Raw genomic sequence first — 17,153 nt, 5'->3', positions numbered from 1 at the left:
AATAATTTGTCATCTTTTTAAAGTTTACTAATTATGGGGATTCAGTCTGGGGGTGCACTGGGGTGCACTGTCATTAATAATAAGGAATAGATCTCCAGGGATTTGTGCAATTAGCACACGTACCAGCTTCACCAACTGTACTTTTTGTTCAGCTTAATTCCAAAAATCCTTCAATTAATATACATTAGATAATTAATGTAATTACACATGTAAAGGGAATGCCTTGTTAATTAGCATTCATTATCCAAGCCATCTTATCATTCTATAGGCTTGATGAGGCTGACCCAAGGTACTTTTCATGCTACAAATACCAATGAATGTGCTTTGGTGCCCACATCACGCTTAACAGAAGGAGTTTATTGATATTTTGTCCCAGGCCTGTTACAGTCTATATCTGCTCCTTATTACATTATTATTTCCTTCATGTGGGGATTTGAAATTGATTGGGTAGATATGTGTTCTTCAAATGGTGTAAACTAGGGTTCACAATTTTCAACAATAAAACCATGAAATACCTAGTCAACAGTAAACTATTAAACATGAAAGCGTTCTAAGAAATTCACAAATTGCACTGCAGATGCTGTGGTCAAATCAAGACGTGCAAAAGAAAATCAAGACATACGTCTTCTAAGAAATTCAGTGCCTAATCATGTTTTAATACTGTTTTCTCCTTTTTAAAAAAATAGTAATTCACTCACTGAGAAACCATACATAGCTTTTCGCAAAAGTAATTGAAATTAAAGCCATGCACAAACACTGTGTTATTTACGTAATAGACATAATAAGAACTACCATGTCTTATACAAAGAAGAGGTATTGTATAAATATATGTTACTAGATAGCACGTAGCTTCAAACTGTGCTGATGATCACTTTTTATATAAACCAAAATCAGGGACACATTATATCATTGTGAGGACTGCTACCAATGTTTTCAAAACCAAGCATGCTATTTTTGTGTCTTTTACTTTTCAACAGGAGGAGCACAGTGCCCGAACAGCAGTGCCTTGCAGGAAGTGCGCAGCTGTAATGAGCATCCTTGTGTTATACATCACTGGCAGACTGGTCCTTGGGGCCCCTGTATTGAGGATTTGTCCGTAGCTGGCCTCAATTCAAGCATCAGCTGGAGCGGTGATGCGACCTGTGCCGTGGGAATGCAAACCAGAAAAGTTATTTGTATGAGAGTCAACGTGGGACAAGTCGGACCAAAAAAGTAATTGCTTGCTAAAGCTGTTTTAACATTTGCTTTATGTGAAAGCAAGCTATTTAACATAATATGCGCTTCCACTATACTGTCTAAAGTACAATGTAAAGTGAATCCACAGCACCCATGCTGGAATTAAACATCAAGATGGCCTATATGCTCTGACTGGGAGATCTTTTCTTCCCCGTGGGATCTTGCCATGGTGAATCTAGTTTATACTATTGATTTAATTATTTAATGAGATACAGCATGGAATAGGCCCTTTGAGCAGTACTGCCCAGCAACCCACCTAGTTAACCCCAACATATTTGCAAGACAATTTACAATGACCAATTAACCTACCAGCTAGTACGTCATTGTACAGTAGGAGGATACCAGAGCACCTGGAGGAAACCCATGCAGTCACGGGAAGAAAATACAGACTCCTTACAGTCGGTGGCAGGATGGCCACTGCTTCATGGTCAAACTCAATCACTACTAGAATTTGTGAAATCCTAGTCTTTTCCTCTTTAGAATTAAGTTGGCCTAATGCCAGCCAATTACTGTAGTGCTTTGAGCAGGCGTATCAACAACCAACATTAATGTCCTTAGAAACATTTATTTTTAGTTAACACTTGACTTGTTTACCCTTGGATTTGCGGATAGAAAAAGTTGTTTTGATAAATTTCAGCTCTAGTAGAAGAAACAAAAATGACAACAATATCCATGTATATTCCCTTTCCCCTATGGTCCGCTCTTGTCCCCTATCAGATTCCTTCCTACCAACCCTTTATCTTTCCTACCCAGCCCTTTATCTTTCCTACCCAACTGGCTTCATCTATCACCTTCTAGCTGTCCTCCTTCCCCTCCCCAATCTTTTCATTCAGGCTTCTTACCACTTTCTTTTCAGTCCTGAAGAAGGGTCTCGGCCTGATATATCAACTGTATATTCATTTCTATGGATGATGCCCATCCTACCGAGTTCCTCAAGCATTTTGTGTGTGTTACTTTGGATTTCCAGCATCAGCAGAATTTCTCATATTCATGCATATTGTGTTGAATGTAGAGAAACAGCTAAGTGCTGTTCACAAAAGAATAAGCAGGCCCGGCAGCATCTATAGGAGGAAACACTGTCTACATTTCGGTTCCGAGACCCTTTGTCAGGACTAACTGAAAGGAAAGATAGTAAGAGATTTGAAAGTAGTGGGGGGAGGGGGAAATGCAAAATGATAGAAGAAGACCAGAGGGGCTGAGGTGAAGCTAAGAGTTGGAAAGGTGATTGGCAAAAGGGATACAGAGCTGGAGAAGGGAAAGGATCATGGGACGGGAAGCCTAGGGAGAAAGAAAGGGGCAGGGGAGCACCAGAGGGAGATGGAGAACAGGCAGAGTGATGGGCAGAGAGAGAGGGAAAAATAAGGGGAGAAGGGAAAAATCTAAATATATCAGTGATGGGGTAAGAAGGGGAGGAGGGGCATTAATGAAAGTTAGAGAAGTCAATGTTCATTCCATCAGGTTGGAGGCTACCCAGACGGTATATAAGGTGTTGTTCCTCCAACCTGAGTGTGGCTTCATCTTGACAGTAGAGGCCATGGATAGACATATCAGAATAAGAATGGGGCGTGGAATTAAAATGTGTGGCCACTGGGAGATCCTGCTTTCTCTGGCGGACTGAGCGTAGGTGTTCAGCGAAATGATCTCCCAGTCTGCGTCGGGTCTCACCAATATATAAAAGGCCACACTGGGAGCACCGGATGCAGTATACCACACCAGCCAACTCACAGGTGAAGTGTTGCCTCGCCTGGAAGGACTGTCTGGGGCCCTGAATGGTGGTGAGGGAGGAAGTGTAAGGGCAGGTGTAGCACTTGTTCCGCTTACAAGGATAAGTGCCAGGAAGGAGATCGGTGGGAAGAGATGGGGGGGTCGAGTGGACAAAGGAGTCGCGTAGGGAGCATTCCCTGCGGAAAGCAGAAAGATGGGGGAGGGAAAGATGTGCTTGGTAGTGGGATCCCATTGGAGGTGGCAGAAGTTATGGAAAATTATACGTTGAACCTGGAGGCTGGTGGGATGGTAGGTGAGGACAAGGGGAACCCTATCCCGAGTGGGGTGGCAGGCGGATGGGATGAGGGCAGATGTGCGGGAAATGGGAGAGATGCGTTTGAGAGCAGAGTTGATGGTGGAAGAAGGGAAGCCCCTTTGTTTAAAAAAGGAAGACTTCTCCTTCGTCCTGGAATGAAAAGCCTCTTCCTGAGAGCAGATGCGGTGGAGACAGAGGAATTGCAAGAAGGGGATAGCTTTTTTTGCAAAAGACAGGGAGGGAAGAGGAATAGTCCAGTTAGCTGTGAGAGAAACAAAGCGATGTGGGATCATTCTGGTGCGCTCTGAACAGTTGGTGTTTCTCTGACAACAGTGCCTGAATCTCCTCATCGTTCTCATTGAACCAGTCTTGATTTCTATGGATTTCTGATCCGAGGTGTTCGAGAGCGGTAGAGTAGACTGTGTCTCTGAAAGCCATCCACTGCTCTTCAGTGCTGGTGTGGTCATCCTGGGGTGTGTCAAGCAGCCTGCTATCTAGGTCTTCACAAAATTCTTCTGCGACTACGCTGCTCTTCAGCTTGGAGACATTGAGCCTCTTTGCAGTCTTCTGACCTTGGGGTCTTCTCACATGCAGAAAGCAAAGTTTAAACTTGGACACTATGAGTCGATGATCCGTCCAGCAGTCGGCACCACACATGGCCTTTGTCACTCTCACGTCTTGCCAGTCCCTCTTTCTGGTGATGACATAGTCAATCAGATGCTAGTGCCTAGAGTGAGGATGCATCCAAGATGTCTTGTTACGGGTAGGGAGGCGGAATATGGTGTTGGTGATGACAAGGTCATGCGTAGCGCATATCTTGAGGAGCAGCAGGCCATTGCTGTTACACTTGCCAATACCATGTCTTCCAAGAATCCCTTCCCAGGTCTGGTAATCCGTCCCCACTCTGGCGTTAAAGTCCCCGAAGACAATAAGCTTCTCTGACCATGGGACTGCTGCTATGAGGGCGTCAAGTTCTTCATAGAACTTATCTTTGATGTCATCCGTGTTGGTCATTGTTGGGCATATGCGCTGATCAGAGTTGCACTCCTCTTATTGCCAAGTGGGAGCCGAAGCGTCATCGGGCAATCGTTGATGCCCTCTGGAAGCTTGGCAAGTTTATGAGCGAGGTGGGATCGGATGGGAAATCCAATGCCAGACTCTCGTCGTTCAGTGCTGCTGCAACCGCTTCAGAAGAAGGTGTACCCACCACCACGTTCTGTAAGCTGGCCCTTGTCTGCTAGGCGTGTTTCGCTGAGTGCTGCAATGTCCACGTTATAGCGGGCTAGTTCTTTGGCAACCAGTGCTGTTCTTCTTTCTGGTCTGACAGCCTTGGTGATGTCAAGCAGAGTTCGCACATTCCACGTGCTAAGGTTGAGCACCTTCACTTTCATCTTCTTTGTAGTTCGACTGCTGAGTGGGATCCCCGCCAGCCGTGGTGTGCTGGCCAGGGTAAGGTGAAGCAGGGTATGTTTGAGGCACCTTTTCTAGCCCCTTCCTCCATGGAGGTGAGCAGAGCGATTCCTAATGAGGACTGTTCAGACACCCAGGGGGCTGCCGAGCTCCACTGCTGCTTCATTCCAGCGGAGAACGACCCAATGCCCTGGGCTGCCTGTGTGCAGGTTTGTGACGACAGCTTCCAGTGTATCCACAGCTGCTGCTTCGCCACTCGGCCATCGCCACAGGACTTGGAGTTTTTTAGTGGAATGGGTTTGGAGTCGTGACTTGCATTTGACTTGGATTAAAGTGAGGGAGAGTTGCACAAATCGTCAGCCTCACTCTCTCGTCCCGACCTATCTGTATCCAGTTGCAAGACGGAGTCGAGACTGCTGGAGATAAGTCCAGATGCAGTGGATGGCCAACAGTGTCCTACGTGTCTCACTGTGCCCTGATTGCGCTCCACAACGCTTTGCTGGGTCCGCCTTCCTACTCATTGGACCGCCAAGTGGTGGTCTCCTCCGTGTAGTCCGCTGAATTCAGTCTTCGCATGCGTAGGTAGACAAGCCCTAACTCACAGAGGGTTTGTGGCCCATCGGCTACCCTCACCAGGTTTTGCCGGGCAGTCGAAGCCGTTGCCTGGGGTGTGGCCGCTGTTGCATGCAAACAGCTACGAGGAACCACTGGTGAGAGCTGAGTGTCAGGTGAGGACCAATGCGGACGAACTACTCAGGAGAGGACAACGTGTTCCCCGTCAGAGGTACTACCTCTCCTTGACACCCCATACACCCCATAGCATACCAAATGGGATAAGCAACAATATGCAAGGTATATGCAAGACATCCTTATATTTCATGATTGAATGCCAGCCCACAGGATGCCTTCAAGGACTGTCTAAAACTTGAGATGAGGAGAGAGGGTGCTATGGTAGTATAGCAGTTAGTACGACACTATTACAGCTCGGGTTGCTGGAGTTCAAAGTTCAATTCCAGCATTGTCAGTAAAGAGTTGGTACATTCTCCCCATGACCACCTGGGTTCCCCCCAGGTACTCTGGTTTTCTCCCACAGTCGAAAGATGTGCTGGTTAGTCAGTCACTTGGTCATTGTAAATCGTCCTGTGTTTAGGCTAGGGTTAAATTAATCAGTTGCTGGGTGGCGCGGCTTGTTGGGCCAGAAGTGCCTGTTCTGCATTGTATCTCAAAATAAACCATGGAGTTTCATTATTACAAGACGGTGTGCTTGGGGTATAACCAACCTGGAACAGGTTACACAAAGAAAGATGACGAGGATGAGATTGTTCACTGAAAGAGTGAAACACAGGCCTTGTGATTCAGTAGCTAGTTTCCCAGAGCATTATTTGTTTTCACTGTTAACATATACATAATTAAAATGTGCTGGTTGTCTGTCAGCACTTTTCACCCTTTTGGCCCATTTCCTATTCTTGGGTGCTGGGCAGTTAAGTGACATTGTCTGCCCATTGGAGCTGTCTGAATGTAATTAGCAACTTAATCTGGAGGTGTTACAACACCTCTATGCTTATCCTACCAGTGGATTTGAAGAACATTGAATTTAAGACAAAATTTGAATTTAATTATTTAAAAGTTTTTAAAGTTAAAATTGAAATAGCATTGGTGTTATATTTCCAGTATTTTGGTATAATTGCTGTAGGTAGTGCAAGCCTAAGAAGCATTCAACAAAGCTGTGATTGTTGCCCAGTAGGTAAACACCCCTGGGGTCTTGATCTTCAGATGCTTTTTTTCCTCATTGAAATACTGTTTCAGTGCACTGAAGTCAGTCTGATATGAATTTCTTCAACAATGTTGAAGGGGTGGCTTCTAAGACAGGTGACTTTCTCACTGTTTAATAGAAATCCATGGCCCATAATGGCTCAGAAGGGGACAGTACTTTCAATATGACATTGAGACCCCAAAGTATCACAAGCAGTTGTGAGCCCTGCATAAACGATGGATGGAGCACACCATCCCAAACCATTACTCCACACCTTTACATCAAATGCCAGCTGGCCCGTCTATGCCTGAGTTTGCAGATCCCACATTTGTCTTTCCTCATCAGGCATTTTAGAACTGACAGAACTGAGCAAAGGGATTACTCAAAAACAAGGTGTGGTGGAGCACTGTCAGCTGTGCACTTTCAACAGAGAGACAAATAAAACCATGCAGGCTATCTTCTAATGCTCATGGACGCACAAGACATTCTGCAGAAGCTGAAAAAGCTGAAAAACTCACGTGAAGTGCTGGAAGAACTCAACAGGTCAGGTAGCATCTATGGAGCAAACATTTATGTTACATTTTGTAACTTCAAATGAAAACATAGAAGTCCAGGAATGCAGATGTAACTTCATCATTACTTTAAGCGAGGTGCGCACATATCACATGGTATTTTGATAACATATGCAATTAGTATATAATCCATAATTAATTATTTAAATAAACAACAATCCTTTATATATATACATACATATAAACAAGCTTACTCAAATTATACTGAATTATTAAATATACAACATTCCTCCCTGCTTAGCTATAAACTCCAACTCAATAGAGAATATGTTGCAACTACGTACACAGAAAACTGTATAACACAACTGCTATATACAGACATCCACAGCATAGTAAATTTCAAATTGTCCCATTCAGGCCAATAGATTTTATCACTGTGGAGGCTTTCTAACTTTTGTGGGTTAACATATTTCTTGACAAGGGGATCACTCTGCTTTGTAGGTGAGACTTGTGGCTATTAAGCAAGCTCACATTCTGGGGCCTCCTCCATGGTGATTGTAGGAGTTGACTCTGCGACTGCAGAAAGTAGTTCTGACAGCTCCAGATACCTTTCTTCTCCTTTTCTCTCTTTCGATCTCCTTCAATCCCCTTCTTTTACTTTCTCATGTTCCTTATCTCTTTCACATCCAGGTTCTTTCTCTCCATCTCTTCCTTTTTCTTCTTTTAGTTTGTGTGCCTTGGTCCATTTAGTTCACTGGAGTATTCTCTTAATAATCCTTCTATTGCTCTCTTTACAATCTGATCTCTCTTCTTTGGTTTCATCATCTACAACATCATCTGATGATCCTCTGATGATCTGATATCTCCATTGTCTCCTTTCTTTTGACCTTTCATTCATCTAGCTGTGCTTTGGTCTTTGCATCTACTTTCACAAGCAAACTTTGTCTCCCACTTGAAGTTCATGCAATATCCTTAATGCATGCATCGTAGAGTCTGGGGCTTTATATTCACTAAAGCCAGATGCTTGTAACCTTCCTGAAGCTTCCTGTATTCTCTTCCAGCTTAAAACCAAGCCACATTTCACAAGTAACTGCCTGATTAATATATCAGAAGCGTTCTCAATATGTTACCTACAAAACTGTTGTAGTCAGACCACTTCTTTTGTCACTTCCGTGATTCCTCTGAGCAGCATGACCCTTTCTTGGTCCAATATGCTCTCCAACCAGAGGCACAGAGTTTGGCACCAATGCCTGTTTGTCCTCTGATGGGCAATGTTTCATGGTGTACAGCATGGAGCCAGTACAGAATGATATCATTCAATACCTTTCTTAATTTGCTTTCAATTGGCTTCATTGCAGGGTGTTGTTGTTCCTTTTTATGCCTTGTGGTGCATTAGGCAGCATTTTGACATTTCCTTAGCATTTGTCTGTTTTTTACAAGGCCGAGTTACTAGCTTGATGCTCAACCCAGCACGGATGGAAAATGTGCAAGGAGCCAGCCAGAGTTGAAACTGGGACCATATGTCTCGAAGGCGGGTGCTGAATTGCAGGGGATGGTGAATGGATCTCCAATCGAGTTGTAGTTGTCTCTGCCAATCATGCTCCCACAATGCTGGCTCTTCTGTTTATACCACATACAAACCCAATCTTATTTGTTGTAGTTCACAGTTGCAGATGTCATGCCCACAGGAGTTCACTTTTCTCAGGTATGTTCTTAGTTGGATGTCTGCAGGCTTCATTTTGGTATATAACAATCACAACACGGAAACAGGCCATCTCGGCCCTCCTAGTCCATGCCAAACTCTTAATCTCACCTAGTCCCACCTACCCGCACTCAGCCCATAACCCTCCACTCCTTTCCTGTCCATATACCTATCCAATTTTACCTTAAATAACACAACTGAACTGGCCTCGACTACTGCTACAGGATGCTCATTCCACACAGCTATCACTCTCTGAGTAAAGAAATACTCCCTCGTGTTTCCCTTAAACTTCTGCCCCCTAACTCTCAAATCATGTCCTCTCATTTGAATCTCCCCTACTCTCAATGGAAACAGCCTATTCACGTCAACTCTATCTATCCCTCTCAAAATTTTAAATACCTCAATCAAATCCCCCCTCAACCTTCTACGCTCCAATGAATAGAGACCTAACTTGTTCAACCTTTCTCTGTAACTTAAGTGCTGAAACCCAGGTAACATCCTAGTAAATCGTGTCTGCACTCTCTCTAATTTATTGATATCTTTCCTCTCATTCGGTGACCAGAACTGTACACAATATTCCAAATTTGGCCTTACCAATGCCTTGTACAATTTTAACATTACATCCCAACTTCTGTACTCAATGCTTTGATTTATAAAGGCCAGCATTCCAAAAGCCTTCTTCACCACCCTATCTACATGAGACTCCACCTTCAAGGAACTATGCACTGTTATTCCTAGATCTCTCTGTTCCACTGCATTCCTCAATGCCCTACCATTTACCCCGTATGTTCTATTTAGATTATTCCTGCCAAAATGTAGAACCTCACACTTCTCAGCATTAAACTCCATCTGCCAACATTCAGCCCATTCTTCTAACTGGCATAAATCTCCCTGCAAGCTTTGAAAACCCACCTCATTATCCACAACACCTCCTACCTTAGTATTATCGGCATTCTTACTAATCCAATTTACCACCCCATCATCCAGATCATTTATGTATATTACAAACAACATTGGGCCCAAAACAGATCCCTGAGGCACCCCGCTAGTCACCGGCCTCCATCCCGATAAACAATTATCCACATATCTTTGACATGTCGTTCAAACTCATTTTGTGGAATGACTGAAATAGTCAAGCCAGTGCCATTTTAATTAATTTGCCACTCACTTCTGATATAAGACATATTGCTTGTCTCAAGTTTGTTTTCATATTGTAAACAAACATGAACATGGCTGCTCAGTTCATGTCACTCTCATCGTTATCAAATTTTTCATCCACAGCATTAAGATTGGTGCTGTATTTGAAACTGTAACTTGCCTTTTTATCTTTTTTCTTTCTCTGTGCAGTCCATTTATTTATGCCCAGAGTGTTCTTTGTATGTGTCCTACTTTGTTGCATTTTCTGTAAGTTTTGCCTTTAAACCTGCATTTGTTAGGTGTATGTAAGCCCCTGCCACAACAGTAATTCAATTAATGCAATCAGGCAGGTTTCTGTTTAGATGTTGCAATTTTGTTCACACTCATTTTCATTTTTGACTGCAACTCCATTGTGTCTGTGGCTACGGTTTCAATTGAAACAGCGCTTTCTACTGTTCTTTCAAATGTAAGCTGTGCTTCAGTTAGGAACCATCCTTGAGTGCTTTCTTGTAAGATTCTACAAATTAAACTATCTCTCATTGTATCATTAAGACCGATGCCTAACTGACAATGCTCAGACAACTTCTTCAGTTCAGCCACGTACGCTGAAATAGACACCCCCTTCTTTTAGATTCCATTTACGAAACCTAAAACGTTTTGTGATTAACAACGGGTTCCTTGGTTCTAAATGTTCCTGAATCACTTTGAGAATGTCAGGAAAGCTCACTTCAATGGTTTGGTTGGAGCAGGCAGACTTCGAAACAAACTGTATGCTTTTAAAACCAATGTACTTCGCAAAATTGGCATTCACTGCTCATTGGCCTAATTCAAAGGAAAACACAGGAATCTGGGAATGTGGGTTGTTGTGTGATGTATACAATTATTGTATACTAACATATAACCTGTAATGAGTTATTTAAAAAATAAGAATGCTTAACTAACATATATACACACATATAAGATTACTCAAATATTAATAAAATATCAACAAATACGCAAGCATTTCTCTCTCTAGATGATACCTGCTGTGCTGAGCATGTTGTGTGTGTTGCTCCTAATGTTCATGTATAGCTAGCAGTACTCAATACCAATACGTAGCTCCTGAATATATTTCCATAGATTTGAGACAGGATTTAAAAGAATGGATGCAAATCAGGAACATGGAGAAACTAAAAATACATCTGTTGGTGTTGAGATTCTTTGCTGTCAGTGAAGGATACTAATTGAGCACAATGAAAAATGTACAGAATCAAGGAAAGTAGGGATGGAGTCAGCAATCTCATGCATATGGAGATCACATGACTAAAGGAATCTCACAGGTGAAATTAATTTGATGAGAATATGATGAAAGTGGTTAGAAAGAGGTGTACAGTATATCCATGTTACAGAAAGCAGAAACTAATGGAAAGTTTGGGTTTGGCCACAGGAAGTGGGAAGTTGTAGTAATAACTTACTTCAGTTTCTGGAAGTTGTTGGACGTGACTTTGGAAGAGGAAAATTTTAAGAAGAAATACAGAGAAGAAGCAACTGGTTATCTTTCCTTTGTCAGAATTATCGACCATCCCCTGTCCATCCTGAAGAGTGGAGGAAGTTCAAATTAGTTCTGATCTCACCCAGCAGAAGTTGGTGAAGAGTAATTCTCAAACATATGTAATCTAAAATTTCAAGACTCCCTCTGTTAACCATAATCGGTAGTGTCCCTGCATAGAAATGATACATTTTTCCAAATCCTGTAATAGTTTCTCATTCTTGTTTCAGTGAAATGGTGATGCTTAAGCTTTAAACAATTTCTCAGTATTAATTAAAGCATAAGGAAATAGAAACTGTTTATACAATTTGTAAGCAAATTGCAATTAGCAGTATGGAAGTTGATGGTATGTGTTTTTGAACTAGGAATTGCAGTAAACTTTAATAATATCTCAGAGAACAGGCTAGCTCAAACAAGACACAAAGTTGTGTACAGTTTATGCTAATTCCTTCTATGCATATTTGCTCCAGTGACGTGGTACAGTTAGCTTTCAAATAGATTTATGCCTTATTAAATAGGTTTTCGAGTATCATGAAGAAAAAAAGTTCCAGATACATTCTCAATTATTAGATCTGTTTCAGTGAAGAAAAAATTTGAGATGCTGCCTGGCCTACTGAGATCCTCCAGCATTTTGTGTGTGTTGTTTGGATTTCTAGTATCTGCAGATTTTCTTCTGTTTGTGATTTGAACATCTGAGTTTCTAGCTGCCATTCCTTGGAGCACACTGTTATTAATCTTAAAACTTAGGCAATCTTGAGGACTACATAAAAACCATTTTGTCTTTCCATCATTCCAAATACATGAAGGTGTCTGTGGAGTTATATAATATATATATATATATAATAGCCGTTTCTCAACAGGGGCGTATTAAATGACATCTGATTTTCAGAATGGTGTATTTTATTGAAAATTAATATCCAAGGTTGTAGATTTTGGCCTTTGACTCCAGTTTATGACTGAAAGAAAATAATGGGTGCCCTACATGTTGACATCATCCTGTATGAACAACATTATTGGAAACTGATACCCAATTTGAGTGAATCACAAAAGGAAGTGTGCAAACCAATTTAATTTCCTTGTGGGCTGGCTTCAGCAGAAATCTGAACACAAGAGAATTGGAGCAGAAGGCCTTTTTTTTAAAAAAAAATATTTATTTATTGAATTTTCAAAATTACAAAGAGTAAATGTAATAGTAAAATAGCAAGAAAGATAATATTAACCCTCCCCCCTCCCCTTAACCCTCCCCCCTTAACCCTTATCTAAAGAAAGAAAAAAAAAGATTGTCTGGATATCGGAGGATCCCCACATGCTCCATGGAGTTCAAAATAATTTTAATATTTATTTTTTACTTTCCCCAATTACTATAATTTTATCTTCAAAGGACCTATGTATTTAGTCCTATCTTTTGTAAGTATGGGAGCCAAATTTTCAAAAATATATCATATTCATTTCTTAAATTATACATATTTTTTTCAAATGGAATACAACTATGTATTTCATTATTTCAACGATCCATAGTTAAATATAAATCAGATTTCCAACTAACTGCAATCACTTTTTTGGCTACTGCCAGTGCAATTTTTATAAATTTTTTTTGATCTTTAGTTGATTTATCCAGAACTGGATCTAAACAAAAATTAAAATCTCCACCTGTTAATATTTTATCATGTGCATCAGCCAAGTTCAAAAAAACTTCTTGTATAAATTTTGCATCATTTTCATTTGGTGCATAAATGTTCATAAAAGTCCATAATTCTGAAAAAAAATTGACAATGTATAATCACATATCTCCCCCCAGAATCAATTATTACATTTTGTATTTTAATTGGTAAAGATTTAGTAACCAGAATTGCAACTCCTCTCGATTTTGATTTAAATGAAGCTTCAATGACATTTCCAACCCAATCTCTCTTTAATTTTTTATGTTCTGTTTCTGTTAAGTGTGTTTCTTGTAAAAAAGCTATATCTCCTTTCATTTTCTTAATATATGTTAAAACTCCTTTTCTTTTCACAGGTCCATTAATTCCATTAACATTAAAACTTAAAAAATTAAGTAAATTAATCATTCATAGTACCTTGGGAATTCTTTAAAATTCTCCATGTTGCTATGAGTCTCTCTCCAGGCAAAGAAGAAGAAAAATAGAAAAAAGATAACTAATATATAAGAAAAAAAAACAAAATACCCCCCACCAATGTTGCGAATAAAAAGAACACAACATTCCCCCCCCCCCATTTTACAGGTCATGGCAATCGCCTTGATTGTACACGTGAAACTCGCGGCTATCGATCAGGAGCTCCCCCAGCTCCCCCGCAAAAAAAAAGAAAAATATATCAATAAAGAAAAGAAAAAAAATAATAATTAATGTCTCTACTCTCAATTAATACTCCTCGACCATTTTTTTTCTTATAAATGTCCATCAGGTCCAACCTTGTTTCAGTCTTCATCATTAGTCCATTTCATTTCTATAATTCTTTAGTCCTCTTCATGGACATCAGGTAATTCTTGTACAAATTCCTCCGCTTTCCGGTAGTCAACGAAGAATCCTCTTTCTCCATTATTCAGGAAAATTATCAATTTTGCTGGGTAGCTCAATAAAAATTTATAGCCCTTTTCCCATAACGATTTTTTTGCTGGATTAAATTCCTTCCGCCTCTTCACCAGATCGTAGCTTATGTCTGGATAAAAAAAAAACTCTTTTCCCTTCTACTATCAATGGCCCATTTCTCTTTTTAGCACCTTGAATAGCTGCCTTCAAGATCATTTCTTTATCTTGGTACCTTAAACTATCAAAATTGATCTTGGATTTTGATCTTGTTGAGGTCGTGGTCTTAAAGCTCTGTGTGCTCTTTCAATTTCAGTTACTTGACTTCCTTCTTTCATTTCCAAAATTTCCGGAATCCATTCTTGAAAGAATTTTATTGGATTTTCTCCCTCTGTACCTTCCATAAGACCAACAATTTTAATATTATTTCATCTACTAGAGTTCTCAAGCACATCCATTTTTTCCATCATCCGTTTTCTTTCTGTTGTCCAGGTAAGCTTATTGTATTCTATCTTTTCTATTCTAGCAGGAGAAGGCCTTGAGGCTCCTCCAACTTGCCCCGCCCTTCAAGATGATCACAGCTGATCTCTGTTGGCCTCAACTTCACTCTGTACCAGTAGCCCTTAATCCTTCAATTCTCTTTTAAATTATTTTCCATTTCCATCTTTACTATGTCTAATAATCCAACCTCCACCATCCTCCGGGGCAGAGAATTTCAGAGATTTACTATCCTGTAGGAGAGGGACACTCTACACAACTCAGTTTTAAATTACCAAACCCTTACCTTTCAGCTATGTCCCCTTGTTTGTGGCTCTCCTTCCAATGAAAACATCTCAACATCTACTATGCCAAGCCCCCTCAGGATCTTGCAAAAAGATTAAATAAATTTTCTATCCAGTTTTGACAATGCAACCCTAACCCTTTCATCCAGGAATTAGACTGGTGCATTTGCTTTATACTGCCACTAATGCTAGTATAATCTTTATTAGGTGAGGACACTAAGTCTGTGCATGGTATTCCAAGTGTGGAAATACCAACACTCTGTGCAACTTTTACAAAGTCTCCACTCTCTCCCAATAGTGACCAAAATGTCACTTGCCTTCTTAACTACTTGTTAGACCTGCCTGCTAATTTCCTGTGCTTCATGCACTGGAACATTGCAATCACTTTCTAGTTTTACTCATTTGCATATTTGCTCCTGTCGTGTATTTAATATTTTAATAATATTTGAACAGTATTGTAAATGTGTTGTTTGATTAAGTAGTCTTCCCTATTTACTTAATTCGTTACGGGTTATATGTAAAAGTATGTGAATGGCATACGTCATTACACGATCATGTCATACGTTGCATAAAGTAAAAGCAAAACTAGTCACATGACCTCTAGAGTGCTATCATTTCCTTTCAATTAGTTTCATGCCTTGGAGTTACAAAGACATAACAGTGGTGATGAGGAAGTTTTAAATGTATTTGAGATGACTGCCTACCTGTTGAAGTGCAACAAGATGATTGAGATTTTATAACATCGTGGCGAGAAGCAATCAGGTGAAAAAAACAGCACAGCATGTGCTTTGTTGGGAAAAGAGAAAGACAATCAAGTTTTAAAAAAGACAGAAAGAGACAAATTCACAGGTTCATAAACAATGAGTACAGGGTGATATAAACATAAATATAAAGAAAGCAGGAATACCTTGCTACTTTGGAAAGATAGATGTGTTCAATTGCACAAGAGATAACTGGATGCTGTATACTGAGTGAATTGAGAAGTATTTTGAAGCAAATCAAATAGCCAATGTAAAGTGAGTGCCAGTTTGAGGGCATTGGGTGGAAAGACATACGTGCTTAGAGGTTTGAATTCTCCATCCAAATAAGCTGAAATGAGTTTTGTGATACCACAAAAGATAAGGAAGGAACATTTATAACCAAAGCTATTGTTGATTTCAGAATGCTTTAGGTCTCATAAATGAATTAATAAAGGAGAGGGAATCCATTTCAGCATATGTGGCTGGATTAAAGAAATTATCCAAGCATTGTGTGTTCCACTAACTGCAGCAGAATGAATGCAGAGATGGGCTTTGTTTCTTGGGGGACACAAATACAAGATTGAATTCAGGAGTTCAACTAATCATGGAAATGCTGATGGATTGTCCCACTTACCCTTGGAAAAGGAAGTACTTGAAAACTTTACTAAAGTGGAAACACCTCTGGACATTTTCTCTCCAAAGCAAATTGAACAGATAAAGATGATCCCTTTGACCTGGCCATCGAAAATGGCTGGAATGAGTAGCAGAAATCCCAGTATCCCCATTTTAGCATTGCCCTTGCCTAGCCTTTGAACTTGCACTTGACAGAGGTTTCCTTATGAGGGGACTGAGAGTGTTGGAGGAGCTAAATGGCTGTCTTCTAGTCATGGCAAAGATGAAGACATTGGCAATAAGCTTTGTTTGGTGGCCTAGGATAGATCAACAGATTGAGAAGCTTGCCATGCACAGTTTGGGATGCCAACATGCCAAAAACAGCATCCTTCCTTCTCTGGAAATGACCTGCATTGCCCCAGCAGAGGATTCATGTCAATTTTGCTGAACCTTTGATGAGCACAAATTTGTTGATAGCAGTGGACGCAACCACAATGCGGTCAGAGCTTTTCCCAATAACTTTACTGTAGTTTTGCATACTGTTGATGTGCTGAGAAGCCTCTTTTCAAGCTCTGCTGTTCCAGAACACTTAATCAGTGACAATGGGCCACTGTTTCAGTCATTCCAGAAAATGAACGGAATAAGACATATTACATCTGCACTGTACCACCCAGCTACAAAGGTTTGTATGGAGTCTAATGATCACACTGCAAGCAATTTCAGCAGAACACACTACACTAACACTGAATCATAAGCTCACCAATTTCCTTCTTCCATATCACAGTGCAGCACATTCCACAACAGAACTCAGCAGCTATGCTGTTCTTGGGTCATCCCTTGTGTTCACTGTTGGGTCTCTTCAAACGCAATCTCAGGAGTATGTAGGACATACAGCTGAGAGAATTTGAGGGCTCCTCAAACAATGAGGCTTGATGCTTCACTCCTGGGCAAGCAGTCCTGAATACAGAGGTGATCAAAAGCGAGTACCTGGATAGATTTAGAACAGAACTGGACCACTCTCCTCCACAGTGGAGGTTTCATCTGGAGATGACTCTTCAATCAGTTGAGAAGAGCAGATTCAGTTTATGGAGGAAAAAAAGGTATCCAAAGCTGTCAGAACCACTTCCTGCAGTCCCAGAGTCAACTCCGAAAACCAGGAGCAGGCTCCAGAACCTGAG

At 40.7% G+C, this 17,153-nt stretch overlaps 1 protein-coding gene across 1 annotated transcript in view; it reads left to right on the top strand.

Moving 5' to 3' along the window:
* The window catches only part of thsd7aa (thrombospondin, type I, domain containing 7Aa), a 406,075-nt gene that overhangs the window by 267,726 nt on the left and 121,196 nt on the right, over nucleotides 1-17,153 (top strand). Inside the window, exon 8 of the mRNA XM_059972618.1 lies at nucleotides 978-1,212. Within this exon, the coding sequence (XP_059828601.1) occupies nucleotides 978-1,212 (235 nt within the window). The remainder of the gene's footprint in view (nucleotides 1-977; nucleotides 1,213-17,153) is intronic.

This window comes from Hypanus sabinus, chromosome 6 (genome assembly GCF_030144855.1).
Source record: "Hypanus sabinus isolate sHypSab1 chromosome 6, sHypSab1.hap1, whole genome shotgun sequence".
NCBI lineage: Eukaryota > Metazoa > Chordata > Chondrichthyes > Myliobatiformes > Dasyatidae > Hypanus > Hypanus sabinus.
Note: the sequence above shows the minus strand (reverse complement) of the source record. Positions and strands in the feature narration are given on the sequence as shown.